This window comes from Malus sylvestris, chromosome 6 (genome assembly GCF_916048215.2).
Source record: "Malus sylvestris chromosome 6, drMalSylv7.2, whole genome shotgun sequence".
Taxonomy (NCBI): Eukaryota; Viridiplantae; Streptophyta; class Magnoliopsida; order Rosales; family Rosaceae; genus Malus; species Malus sylvestris.
Window position 1 is genome coordinate 21,967,087 of NC_062265.1, and position 14,182 is coordinate 21,981,268.

General features: G+C 35.1%; 1 protein-coding gene across 1 annotated transcript; it reads left to right on the forward strand.

Annotated features, from left to right (window-relative positions):
- Positions 1–610: 610 nt before the first annotated feature.
- LOC126625067 (late embryogenesis abundant protein At1g64065-like) lies at positions 611–1,526 on the forward strand. The gene has a single exon (XM_050294137.1). The coding sequence runs from the start codon at positions 685–687 to the stop codon at positions 1,327–1,329; it is 645 nt and encodes a 214-aa protein (XP_050150094.1). The 5' UTR covers positions 611–684; the 3' UTR covers positions 1,330–1,526.
- Positions 1,527–14,182: the final 12,656 nt, after the last annotated feature.

A 14,182-nucleotide genomic window follows, 5' to 3' on the forward strand; every position in this document is an offset into this window, starting at 1 on the left:
CTTTTTAGTTTTTTCTAAAGGTGAAATATGATGGAGAAAAGAGGGATGGCTATATGGAAGTGTACACAAAGGAGAACAGAAAGCTCCTTTTAATAGGTTTTCTTTTCCAGTTTTTCTTATATTTTCTTTCAATTCTCTTTCCACAAACTCCCTAAATTTCATCTACTCTTCATTCCTCACGCCTTCGTACAGAGTCCCTCTATTTTTATGAAGTAAAATATTAAACAAAAACGAAAACCGACATGATATCAAATGCCCCTATTTTTACTGAACTTTTTACAAGCGTAAAGCACTTCGCATGTGCCTCCGAACGTGCTAAATTTGTTGATAAAAATATCGTATTGTTAAGGAAAAAAAAAACATCACTCTAAAATTATCTCTGTCTTAAAACAATCAGTAAACTACAGAACTAAACTAGAGAAAAATGAAAATGCAGGACTCGAGTGAAACCTCACCTAAAATACAAGACTAAAACTATAAAATAAAATCCCACAATCAAGAGTCGACACGGATGTAGGCCATGACTGACCAATTCTTATCCTCTAAGCTTGAAATATTAAACACGACAACCCCACTCACTCCCCACTCCACACTATAAAAACCCCATGATTAAACAAAACTCTTTAACCAAACTTAGCACACCTTTACATTTTAGTACAATATTTTCTTAAAGCCCCCAAAACGATGGCAGATCAAGAGAGCCAAATCTGGCCACTAGCACCATCCAGATTACACCGCAGAAGCGACGAAGAAAACCCTACTTTCAAAGCCATACGCAGAGAAAGAAGCAACAAATGTTTCGTCTACGTCTTTGCAGGCATCGTCCTCCAAAGCATAATCATCCTCGTCTTTGCTTTGGTTGTTTTTCGTGTCAAATCCCCCGGTTTCAATCTCAGCTCCGTCCAGATCAAAACTCTCAAGTCCACCGGTTCTCCGGCGGCTTCGTTCAACGCAACGTTATCTGCTCAGATGGCCATAAAGAACAAAAACTTCGGGGAGTACAAGTTCGAGGGCAGCAGCGCGAGCTTGTGGTATGGAGAGTTCAAAGTCGGCGAAGCTAAATTTGCCAAGGGTAGCGTGAAAGCGAGAGGGACTCGGAAGGTGAACCTGAGAATTGAAGTGAGGTCAAATAGGCTGCCTAAGGACGTTCAAAATGGTGGTTTAGGGAGTGAGATTAATTCTGGATTTTTGAACATCAGCAGCTATGCAAAGATTAGTGGGAGAGTGCATTTGATGAAGATTATGAAGAAGAGGAAGACTATTGATATGAATTGCACCATGGTTCTTGTTTTGAAGAATAAGACAGTTAAGGATTTAGTATGCAGATGATGATTATTTTGGTGGTGTTTTTGTTAATGATATTGGTATAGTTTGTATTTTGGGGTTTAGTTTCTAGGAATTGATCCAATCATTTTGTTTGTCGAGATTTGGGTTCTAGGAATTCAATCATTTGTTAATTTGCTTGCTTGTATTTATTCCAATTTTGTATGTTGGTAATATACATATGACTTCATCTTTCATAGAAATTTTGTATCATTTTTTTGTTAGTATGTTTTTTTTTGGTTGAAAATTTTTGTTCGCATATTTCAATTGGTATTGATTTTAACATAGACAAGGATTCTTTATCCTCCTCTTTCCTCCCCTCATATTTGAACGCTCAAGATTTCATCTTGTTTTTTTAATCTTTGGAAATAAAGAAGAAAAAAAAACTATGAGGGGAGGGGAGAGAATCCCCATCCTTTTGACACTCATCTTTTAGTCTTATAGCCTCGGTTGTGTAAATATGGCTAAGAAATTATTGACAAAAAGCTCGTTTAAAAGTAGCACACCAAAAATAGAAAATTTTCTATTCATTTCAATTTCAGATTTAAGATTTCATTATGACAAAGTTTTTCTCTTTGTTCTGTCCACTTGATCACAGCTGTGTTTCACCAAAAAAATGGGTGATATAAATGCTAACATATATTGCCATTTGGAAGCTTTCTAGAAAACGAAAGGAGAAAGACGTTTTTTTTTTTCTTTTGGCCTGGAATGATTCACAACATACACGTCTTGGATTAAAAAAGATGCAAGTGAATCGATTCCTCAACTGTCAGTACCCAACGGCATGCTTCTGCGTAGAGAAATGAGAAATCTTGGACTTAATTATATTTTTATTGGCACCAAAAGCATCACCCAAAAAGTCCAAATCCCTGTTTTCCATAATTAAAGGTTAATTTAGGAGGTGGTTATCATTATTATAATATGCTTTGGTAAATATTAGATTGAAATTGGAGGTGTCCGTTGAGGTCATAGATTCTGTGTCTCCAGGCTGTTAAACTTATAAGTTTTTCTTTTTCATTTGGTTTATCTCCCAGATGGATGAGGATTATCTCCTGATCTTTTTTTGTGGAGATCTTATAAATTCTCACATTTTAGTCGTTCATCGTATATCGTATGATCATTTTTCGTCAGGTATTATTTGTATTTAATTTTAAACAAAAAAAATCAAACGATTTCTAACCGTATGATGTACTATAAATGCTAAGATGTAAAGATTCCTAAAATTCCTATAATTTGAATTAGGATGGAATCCCAGATTACCGTTCCATGATGATCTGCATCATTTTATGACAACGTGGAGGATGTTTCATGGTCGGTTTTGGCTGCTGGCTATAACGTCTGTTTCAATCCTCTTCCTTCCTGTTTGATCTCGACCGACCACCTGGTAGTCTTTAGCACATGCAAAGAAGTCCATGTAAATTGACCGATATTGGGATGAAGTGAAGTAATTTGGGCTGTGTCAATGAGTTAAGTTTATGTGAAAAAAAAAAAAAAAAAAGAGTTCAAGTTTTTGAGAATGTTAGGGATACGGAAATTTTAAAACTGAATTATATGGTAGTAGATTATTGGATTACTGATTAAGTATCGATTAATGTGTTTATTTCTTATTAGTAACACACAATTTGGTTTAAAAATTTGACATCTTTAACATTATCCAAAGTTTATATATCACATACTACCTCTCCTCCTCTTCCTTCCTATTGATTAGATGCCTTACCAATATTCTTCATGTAAGGTCTCTTCTAATTAGTTAAGGTTGACGATTCGGGATATGGGGTTATCTTTACGTCGTGTTCTTTCATGTTTGTGTCGAATAAGTAGTCAACATTAACCCTACTCATTTAGGGCATGCTTGGGGTTGTTTTTGGAATAGCAGGAAGTGCTTTTTTTTTTTTTTTTTTTTTTTTTTACAATCAAAAACACTAATTGCGTTTGCCTAGCAAATGACATTTATTTTTCTTGAATTTATTGTTTCTTTAATAAATATATAAATTAAAAAAACAAATAATTAATACTTTTAGTATAGTTACTAATTAAGGTTTTATTATGTTAAAAAATATCAGTAATAATACAATTAATTTGATAAAAATTATCAATTGATTAGCAAATAAATATGTTATTTAGAACAAGGGTATTTTGGTAATTATATTCATCTCTATTCCAATTTAAATGAATTAGTAAACAATTTATATGAACTCAATTTCATTCTTAAACTGATTCCACAACATTTAAGTAAACAATTTCAACAAAAATCCGATTTTGACTCCTCAATCATAACTTAAAAATTAAAATGGAAATCAAATCATAACTTAATAAGCCAACAACAATGTCATCAAACATAATCCAAATAGTTATAAGTTCACAAACTCAAAAGTCTAACTCATATAATTGTCTAAATCCAATTGTAGCAATTAATGCATACACAAAAAACTCAAAACTCAAAAGTCTAGTTTGGTTATAAGATCCCCTTATTATAATTCCAAAACAAATAAAAATAAGTTGTTGTTTTGATAATGCAACATCTATGAAGTAGCAGCAACCAATGCATATGAAATCATCCATGAATCAATTCTTCGAAGCATTTGGAATTGATATTCCTGCTTGAGATGTGGAACCATCAACTATTTCAATTCAAATATTACACAAAAAAAGTATGATTAGAATAAGAAATAATTTGAATAATAAATTAAAAACATCAATAAACATTGGGTTGAAGTACTATAATTAGAATTAAAAAGAATATACCAATACTTACATTTTTCAGTTCTTCACATGTCTTGTACAATTCACTCTCTTCCTTTGTTGGCTCTTTGTAGAAGTTGAATTCACCTAACCTAAGCCAATCACTAGTGCACACTAATGCCTCTACCATTTTTGGAGTCAATGAATCCGTAAAAGGATCGAATACCCTATTGCCAAGGCTAAATGCACTCACTTGCCACAGTTGAAGATGGGATGGCAAATACGTCCTTGGCCATCTTTGAAAGGAAGGGATATTTAGATTGGCTACATTTCCACCAATCTAGTATGTTGAACTTAGGGCTCTTGACACTTTTAAAAGGATTAGAGAGGTACTGATTTACTTCATTGGTTATCTCTAAAAGATGTTGCTCTTGCCTTTCTTGGATAAGATTCCGTAGGAACTGTGATTGAGCATCATCACCATCAATCTCAGCATCATCATCAGCATCCATATGCTCAATATCATTCAAAGAATAACTCCAAACATTTTAGCTTCTCCCTTATACTCCTCATACAGTTCATACAAGGAAGCATTAACATTTTAACAAACTTGGTCCTGTTCATAAGATCCCATCTAATATTTTTAAAGCCAACTCTAATTCCTTGGTGCTTCAATCGAGGGTCTAGTGTAGTAGCCACGTACATAAGCTTGTTCACTTGGTCATAACTTCACCAATACTTCTCAAATTTCTGCTTCATCGAATAAGCCATCCTTTGCAATGTAGGATCTCTAGTATCCTTCATTTTTTTTGTTAATCTCAACTTGATTTGAACTTATTTCCAAGAAGTTGTAGCCTTGGTGGCACTAAATTCTAATGTTGTCATAAAACTTCTTCAAAAATGAGTGAATGAATGTGCGTCCTTCCAGTTATCATAACTTAGAGGCCCCACCCTTTTTGTCTTTGGGTCCCCCATCTTCTCTTCGAAATAAGTAACAAATAAAACGTTTTCATCTGCCATCCTCTTAAACACATTTTGATACTTGTAAGCACAATCAAGCATCTTATAGGTGGAATTCCACCTTGTAGATACATCCAAGGGAACGGTTGCCTTCTTATCTAACCTCTCTAAGATAGCAAAGTCCCTAAACTTGTCCAACCTTGCTGCACTTGAGTGAATACATTTCACACAATTCCTTATCCCTTCCATTTAGCTGGCTAGATCTTTCATTCCATCCTTAACAATCAAATTAAGAATGTAGCAAGCACACCTTATGTGCAAGTATTTCTATTCCAACATTAAGGTCTTTAAAGACCTTAGTCTTTTCTTCATGTATTCAACCGCCACATTGTTAGATGTAGCATTGTCCACCATAATGCTAAAAAGCTTCTCTATACCCCAATCATTCAAACACTCATCCAGATGCATCCTAATGTCATCACCATTATGACATGTGATTTTTTTTTAATGCTATGATCCTTTTATGTAGTTTCCCTTCATTGCCCAAGAAGTAGGCAGTGACAACCATGTAGTTTATGTTTTGGATCGAGGTCCAAGTATCGGTTGTGATACTTATTATTTAATCCTCCATCACACTCTTGATCTCAGCTTTCTTGATTAAGAACAACTCCCACAAACCAGTAGCAACCTTCTTCCTATTAGGCACCTTCAAACGAGGTTGAAGCTCAAAGCTATACTTCAAAAACCCTTCCCCTTCAACTGCCATGAATGGCATCTCATCTCTTATAACTAATTCAATGAGAACATTGTCACACCTTTTCTGATTCAAAGAGTGGTAACCCAAAGTCCCACCAACCATTGCATCATTTGTCAATATAGATTGACATTTCTCAGCACCTTTCATATAATGTTGAATTTTGGTTTCAATATTTGTTGTATATTTCATTATGAAGATTACAAGAGAGTGAAGGCCACTCTTATAGAGAGCCAAAAAGAAAGCTACAAGAGATTATAGGCTAACTACCCCAACACAATCCCTAAAATTTGCCCTAACAAGTGGAAAAGCCAAAACCAAATTACAAGGAAAGAAGCTTTTACAAGCAACTAAGAAAGGTTGACAAAAGAAAGGTAAAGCGAATGACAAGTTATGGGAAATCATGAAAGTAGGGTTAAGACTATCACTTTAGCATATGACTTAGCTAAAGTGAGGATGACAACCCATACATACAACTCATCCCTTGAGATCTTATACAAACCGGTTTCAATATATAATAAGGTGAATTCTTAATTGCTGCCTAAGGTGGTTCCTACAAGATGAGGTACCATTTTTATTTGGATGTGCAGGAACATGGGCTTTGCAAATGTTGCAAATGGCAAACTTGGCTTTCCCATCTTTAACCTTTTTAGTTCTAACCATGTGATCCCAGACAAATGAATGACCCGGTTTGGGTCTCTTGTTATTCACATGTTCCCCTTCTTCCCTGCTGTCTTCCAGTTCCAATGGCTCAACTTGATTTTCAGATTGGGGTCTACAGTTGCATTTTGTGGTTCATTTTAGTTTAATCCATGTTGTGCACTAGCGGTTAATAGGCTAGACTCCATCATCCTAAACATAAGCAATGCATGTACATTCAAAATCATATATATGTACATGTATATACAATATCAGTAATCATCATACCATCAATTTTGTTAACAATATTTACTATATTTATCATGGCATGAATTATATACATATACATATATATTATACTATGTGAACATAAAAGGTTTTTTACTAAAATCTCGAATTTCTCAAGGCAAGATTATATCTTTATTGTGTCTTTCTACAGTTTAGCTTAAAAAGATAAAATATAGTAACTTTTCTACATGATCGATCCATTGGTGTTAGGACTTATGATATATGCATGCATCATCTAACTCCAAATAAGGGGATACAACATAAAATTTTCATTTAACTATAATACTTGAATGCAACAGTACTATGAATACTTAAGAGATGCATTAAACATGATCACACGGTATAATATTCATCAACACACACATTGAAAAGCCTTAACTTTTAAACAAGAAAATAAATTTTGAGGATTGAAAAGCCCTAATTTTTAAACATGATCACACAGTATAATATTCATCTACACACACGTTACCAATATTTACCTAAATCAGAAAGCTAACGAAGAAGAAGATTTCTGAAATTTGAATGGCAAAGCTAGCAGTTGGTGCAATTACAGGGAGGTGTGCGTTGAAAAAAAAAAATTGAGAGATCAAGCCTGCAAGAAGTCGTGCAAGAGTAGGGGGAAAAAAAAAAAACTGAAAATTCCTTTAATTTTTAAACCCTAAAAATGAAGAGTCAAACATGTAAAAAATACTTAAAATATCTAAAATAGAAAAATATATTTATATATATTGGTCTGCCAGTATACAAAATCTAATACCAAAGTTATACCATTAATTGTAGATTCGGTATAATGTCAACTGCTCATAAAAAAATACCAAAATTATACCATACCATTATGAAATGATCGGTATAGTTCAATCGGTAAATTAGTTTATGACAAAATTTCCCACCCCCAATATCGAAGGAGGCCAATCTTTTATACCCGAGTAAATCCGAATGGGTACCATTTATTGAAAACATTAAAGTCTCGAGTAGGAGCACCCAAATTAAATCCCCGAAACCCAAATAACAAATGGTAACTGGCGTGGAGTTGCCACTGAGTGTGGCCCCTTAAATATGGATCCCGCATGAAGGGGGTGTGTTGTCCCACATTGAGAAACTCATGAAGTGAAAATTTTCTTGTATTGAATGGTTCCACTGCTAATTGTATTGAAATATTATGTGATAAAACCTCATACATGTTATATTTGTACAACTAATTTAAGTCAGAAATAATGCTGATGGTTATTAGTAATAGACCATTGTACTGTACCTGAACTGAAAACCCTAAAATCTCGAGTTGGGACACATGAATCAAATCCCTAAAACCTAAATAGAAAAAAGGGTTACTAACGTGGAATTGCCTCCACTTGTGGCCACTAAAGATGGGTTCCACATGGGGGCATACGTCCCTGTATTAAATGCTTTTACTATTAGTTGTATCGAGGTAATATTTTTTGGGTAAAGTACAAAAAACTATCTTAACTATTAGTGTCACGACACTTTCATACCTCATCTTTTAAAATTGACAATGTCATACCTCATCTTACGAATTTGTGCCAATGTCATACCTCCGTCAGTTTTTCTGTTAATTTCTCAATTAATTGCTGACGTGACTTAATTCGGGACCCACTTTCTATTAAAAAATTAATAAAATATTATTAAAAACTAAAAAAAAAATCGTTTAATATTTTTAAATATTAAAATAATAAAGAAAGGTTAAAAAAAACCAAACGAAACTTCCCCCCCCCCCCCAGCGCCCTATCTCTTTCCCCCATCTTCATCTCCCTTCATCTTCTTCCTACTACTACAACCCAGAAAAAAGGAAAAAAACAAAAAACAAACAAAACTTTGTCCCTTACCCCCCACCCCCAAGCGCCCTCTCTCTTCTCCCCCATCTTCATCTTCTTTCCTCTTCTTCCCCCTATCTGCTACAACCTAAACAGAAAAAAAAAAAAAAAAAAAAAAAAAAAAACTCCCCCCCCCCCCCGGCGTGCCCTCTCTCTTCTCCCTCATCTTCTTCCTACCTGCTGCAACCCAGAAAAAAGAAAAAAAAGAAAAAAAAATTAAAAAACTAAACTTTGTCCCTCCCCCCCACCCCCCACCCCCCACCCCCCGAGTACACCCTCTCTCTTCTCCCCCATCTTCATCTTCTTTCCTCCTTTTCCCTCTATTTGCTGCAACCCAAAAAAAAAAGGAAAAAAAAAAAACCAATTGTCTTCCCCTGCACCCACCCTCACCCACCCTCCACACCCACCTCACACCCACCCTCTTCCCTCCTTAAATCCACACCCATTCCCCCCATTTTCTCCGCGCTCAGGTTCTCCACCCGTGGAATTGGCCTGGGGAACGAGATCTGGGTTTTTTTTAATTTTTAATTTTTATTTATTTATTTTTTATGGGTTGCAGGTAGTGGGTGCGAGGGTGGGTGCGGAGGGTTTAGGGAAGACAAGAGGGGGGAAGAAAGGGATGAGTTGCAGGGAAGGGGGTTAGGGAAGATGAGGATAGGTTTTATAGTTTTTTTTTCTTTTTTTTTTCTTTTTTCTGGGTTGCAGCAGATAGGGGGAAGAAGAGGAAAGAAGATGAAGATGGGGGAGAAGAGAGAGGGCGTGGGGCAAAGTTTTTTTTTTTTTTTCTTCTTTTTTTTGGGTTGCAGCAGGTAGGAAAGAGGAAGGGGATGAAGATAGGGGAGAAGAGAGAGGGCGCGGGGGGAAGTTTTGTTTGGTTTTTTTATTTTTTATTTTTTTAATAACCTTCTTTATTATTTTAATATTTAAAAAATATTAAATGATTTTTTTTTTTAGTTTTAATCATTTTTTATTAATTTTTTAATAGAAAGTGGGTCCAGAATCAAGCCACGTCAGCATTTAACTGAGAAATTAATAAAAAAACTGACGGAGGTATGACATTGGCACAAATTCATAAGATGAGATATGACATTGTCAATTTTAAAAGACGAGGTATGAGAGTGTCGTGACACCAATAGTTGAGGTAGTTTTTTGTATTTTACCCTATTTTGTGATAAAATCACACTTATTGAATTTGTTTATGAAATTAATTAGAGACAATATCGCATTGAATTTGTATATGAAATTAATTAGAGACAATATCGATGTTGATTAGTAGTAGATCACTTGATCATCTTTGAAACTTGAACTTGATAAAAATCATTGTTGCTTCTTATATTACATTTACAAAGAATTTACCTTTGTGTATATCAAAAGAGAAAAAAATGGAATCACGCTGATGAATGCATTTAAATGGATTGCCATACCATACCAACACAACCATAATAAAGATAAAAGACTTTTTCAGTAAGAGCAATGGCACCCGTTGCCTTTAGGCAAGGGCAATGGTTTCTCAATTGCTCAAAAGAGAGAAGAAATGCTCCCAGCAGTCCAAAAGAAGGAGGGCAAATGATGGTGCACATGAAGCCCGACCTAAAGTCCATTTAATTTTTGCTTGCATGGGTGTCTGCTGACTTGGCTTGACGCCTGTCACATTCTTTTTTTTTTCTTTTTTTCTATGTCTAGAGCGTGCAATTCATGTGCAAAGAGGAAGTGTGAGCTAAGGCCATCTCCAACCGAAGGAGGATCAACTATTCTCGTTTTAACCTTATAGCCCTTCAAGAAATTAATATTTTAATGAACAATGCAATGTCATATTTCTTACCGTCTCTAATAGAGGGGCCAAAGGGCCATAGGCCAAACATAACCCTGTGACAAAAAACCATCTCCAACAGAGGGGCCATAAGGCCGAACATAATTTACTATTTTAATTGAATTAATATGTTACTTAAATTAAACTACCTCAATAATTTTACGTTATGGATTACCAAAAATTTTTCAAGATGGAATCTCAATAATTTTACGTCTCGGATTTCGAGTGCCACATCGAACTTTGCAAATTTCTTGTCGATAAGGAATCACAATAATTTTACTTCTCAAATTTTGAGTGACACGTGTCGATCTGTGAGTAACTCCCCAGATTTCTTATCGAAAAGGAATCTCAATAATTTTACGTTCAGTTTTCAAGTGTTACGTATCGATCTATGAGTAACTCCCTAGATTTCTTATCGATATGTAATCTCAATAATTTTACAGATAGGATTTTGAGTGCCATATGTCGAGATGTAATTGGTTGTGGGAATTTTTGATAGGATTTTTATCTGCTTCCAATGTCCATAAATAGGGTGGATATTGGTCTATAATTCACACATCTTCAGTTTTTCCCTCTCCAATATCTCTTTCAATTCAAGTTTGCAATGAATTCCAACTTTGGATCCTCTTCGGGTTCCAACTAGGGGTCTTCTTCCAATTTCGAATTGGAAGATAAATGGGCACAGATGAGGCGAGAAGATGAAGAGTCTGATGAAGAAGATGAAGCATGGCGCAATACATCTGGTATGTCTGAGTCTACATGTCTTGATACTCTTGCTAAAATCTATGAAATAGTTGTTTAACTTTACAAAGAGGAGTACCACCGTCAACCAAATCAAGCTGATCTAGAGTAGCTCATTCACAAAACTAAAGATCGTGACTTTCCAGGCATGATAAGGTAATAAATTGCATGCATTGGCGTGGAAGAACTGTCCCACCAGATGGCAATGAGGCTTTAGTGGAAGATCGAGACAGCCAACAGTTATGTTAGAGGCGGTTGCGTCATTTGACACATGGATATGACGTGCTTTCTTTGGAGTCCCAGGATCCCAAAATGATATTACAATTCTTGGTCATTCACCCCTCTTCAATAACCCAACGAAGGGTAAATCACCTCAAGTTAACTACTACGTCAACGGGCATCAATACAACATGGGGTATTACATGACAGCTGACAATTACCCAAAGTGGGTGACACTTGTCCAAGAAATTGCAAACCCTACAAATGAAGCTGAAAAGTGGTTTACCTTACACCAAAAGGCATACCAGAAAGATGTTGAGAGAGCTTTCAATATTCTACAAGCACGGTGGAAGATCATTAAAGAAACAACAAGAGGGTGAAGTCGAGAAAATTTGGACTCCATCATGATGTCTTGCATCATATTACACAACATGATTGTGGATGATGAGCAAGATAGGTATATTGATGGAGAGTCTGATGATGACCAAGAGGATCCAAATAGGTCAAGAAGGGCTCGTGCAAAAATATATGATGGACCTAATTTTCCTTTGAATCCAAGAACTAGTAATATCTGTTTGAATGAGTACATGAGACGCCATAGGATGATACGTTCCTGTGCCACAAACAAGTACGTACAACAAGATCTTGTTGCACATCTTTGGGCCAAAAGAAGCATGGAGGAGGCATTTAAGTTTTATGTTCTTAAATGTTTTTAAAAATGTTGTTTAAGTTTGATGTTGTTAAACGTTTTTTTTATGTTGTATAATTTGTATGTTGTTTAATGTTACTTAATGTTATTTAATGTTGTTTAATAATGTTTAATATTGTTTCATGTTACTTAATGTTATTTAATGTTGTTTAATGGCTTAAGAAGTTATAGGGAAAAAAATACAATTTTTAAAGTCTTTTAAAAAAATTTGAAAAAAAAAATTTGTTAAAAAACAAAATTTAAATATAACGGCTAGCTGACGTCAGCAGCTTGTTGTTGCATTCAAACACCCAGGGCTAGCTAGGTTGGGCCAGCCGGTTGGCCCTTTTCTCCTTTTTTGGCCCGGTGGGGCCCACAAGCTCTTTGGCCTAGCCCTTAGTTGGAGATAGTTTTCGTGTCATTTCGGGCTATTTTTGGTCATCTGGCTCTTTGGCCGAATCGGTTGGAGATGGCTTAACAACAACAGAAGTTGTAGTGGGGTGCCTTGGTGGTCCAACACTAAAATCCACACCTCAGGAACATGCATGGCGTCAAATGGGTTGTTAGATTTCAAATTCATTTGTATTCAACGACCTAAATTAATTTTGAATTTTAAAATTTATTAAAACAAATTCATAAAAATGGTTTTAAAATGAGAAAATTAAAAAAAAAATTGAAAAACATATTTTTTTAAATAAAAATAATAATTTTGTAATTTCATGTTTTATTTGACATTCGTGTAAATAACGTTGACAAAGATTATTTAAACAATTTAATTTTTTTTTTAATAGTAAGCGCCCTTTACCTTTGCCCAACGGATGAAATTGCACAAAGACAATTACATTTCAAAGTAAATAGTAACCACCCTTGCTCTTGCCCAATTGCTAAGAACTCTGGTTTCTCGCCCAAACAAAATTATGCTCCTATGTCAATTCCAACTTTCCAAATTGTGAATGAAACTTATATATAACCTATAATGTAAAGGATAATGCTTGTGCTTTTTAGATAGGGAACCTACTTGTCCCTTCACTTACAATTAATGTCTCTTAACTGTACGAACATATATAATAATCGGAACGCTTTCTCTATCATCATCTAAAGATCATATCTCAAATCATATCAATTTGGAGATCGTTTAACCATTCATATGCCTAAAAAATGGACAATTTTGGCAACAAGTAACATCCTCATGATGAACCGTTAATTTGTTTGATGTATATGAATGACTAAACGATCTTCATTTTGAATGAGTTTTTATAGTTATAGTGGATGCAAATTTCTTCCTCATTGTTCTTGAACAAAATTGCACCTACAAAACAAATAACACCTTAGGTTAAGGCCAAGAGCCTCAAGTGCCCATGATGAATTGGGGGGGCTTTGGCCGAAGAACCTCCGATGCTAAAGTTAGAATTTTGAACGAAAAGTGTTTGGAGAATTTAGAGAATTTAGCAAGATAATTGGAGTTGAGTTTTGGAGAGAATGACGGGTTTATATAGGGGTGTGGCTAGCCCTCTTGGGAGAGGAAGGACCAGCCACTTGGATGATTTTGTGAGTTAGGTTCTTGATTTGTGGTTAATTAGCTAATTAATGGATTAATTAATTAATTAGCTAATTAATATAATAAAAGAGGAATGATTTGGGGGTTACCTTGTGGAGAAGATATGATGAGGATGGATTAAATAGGTTATAAATAAATATCTATTTTGGGCACTTTTGACTTGATTAAGGAATGATTGTCCACTACTCGCGCGTAGGAATTCCGATGTTCCTTGAGGGTAATTTTGTCCTTTTAACACAAAAATCTATGTGTCGCCTCTTGATTATTTTTGGCTCCACAAATGCCCCCACACATGTTGGGCTGCTCGTAGAAAAGGGCAACAGGTGTAGAGATTTTCTTGCTTTGGGAAACATAGGATTGTTTCCTATTTTGATGTAGATTCCCTCTTTAATAAGAAATTAGATCCTTTTAGGAAAGAGAAATAAATTTCTCTAAAAGCCTATTTAATTCCACTTAAGTGGATTATTAAATCAACTTTGGAGAGCAATTTATTCTACCATACAAGAGAAAGAGAGAGCTTAGAGGATATTTGTTCCCCCTCCTCTAGCAATCTTCTACATCTTGCTTGTGCAAAGGATCGTCTTTCGTTGCTTGCTTCGTCTCTTCGTTGCTTCTAGGTAAGGAAAAATTAATTTTCTTGTCTTCATAATTTTTGGGAACCTTGGGGCTTGAAATTTGGCTCGACGGGGGT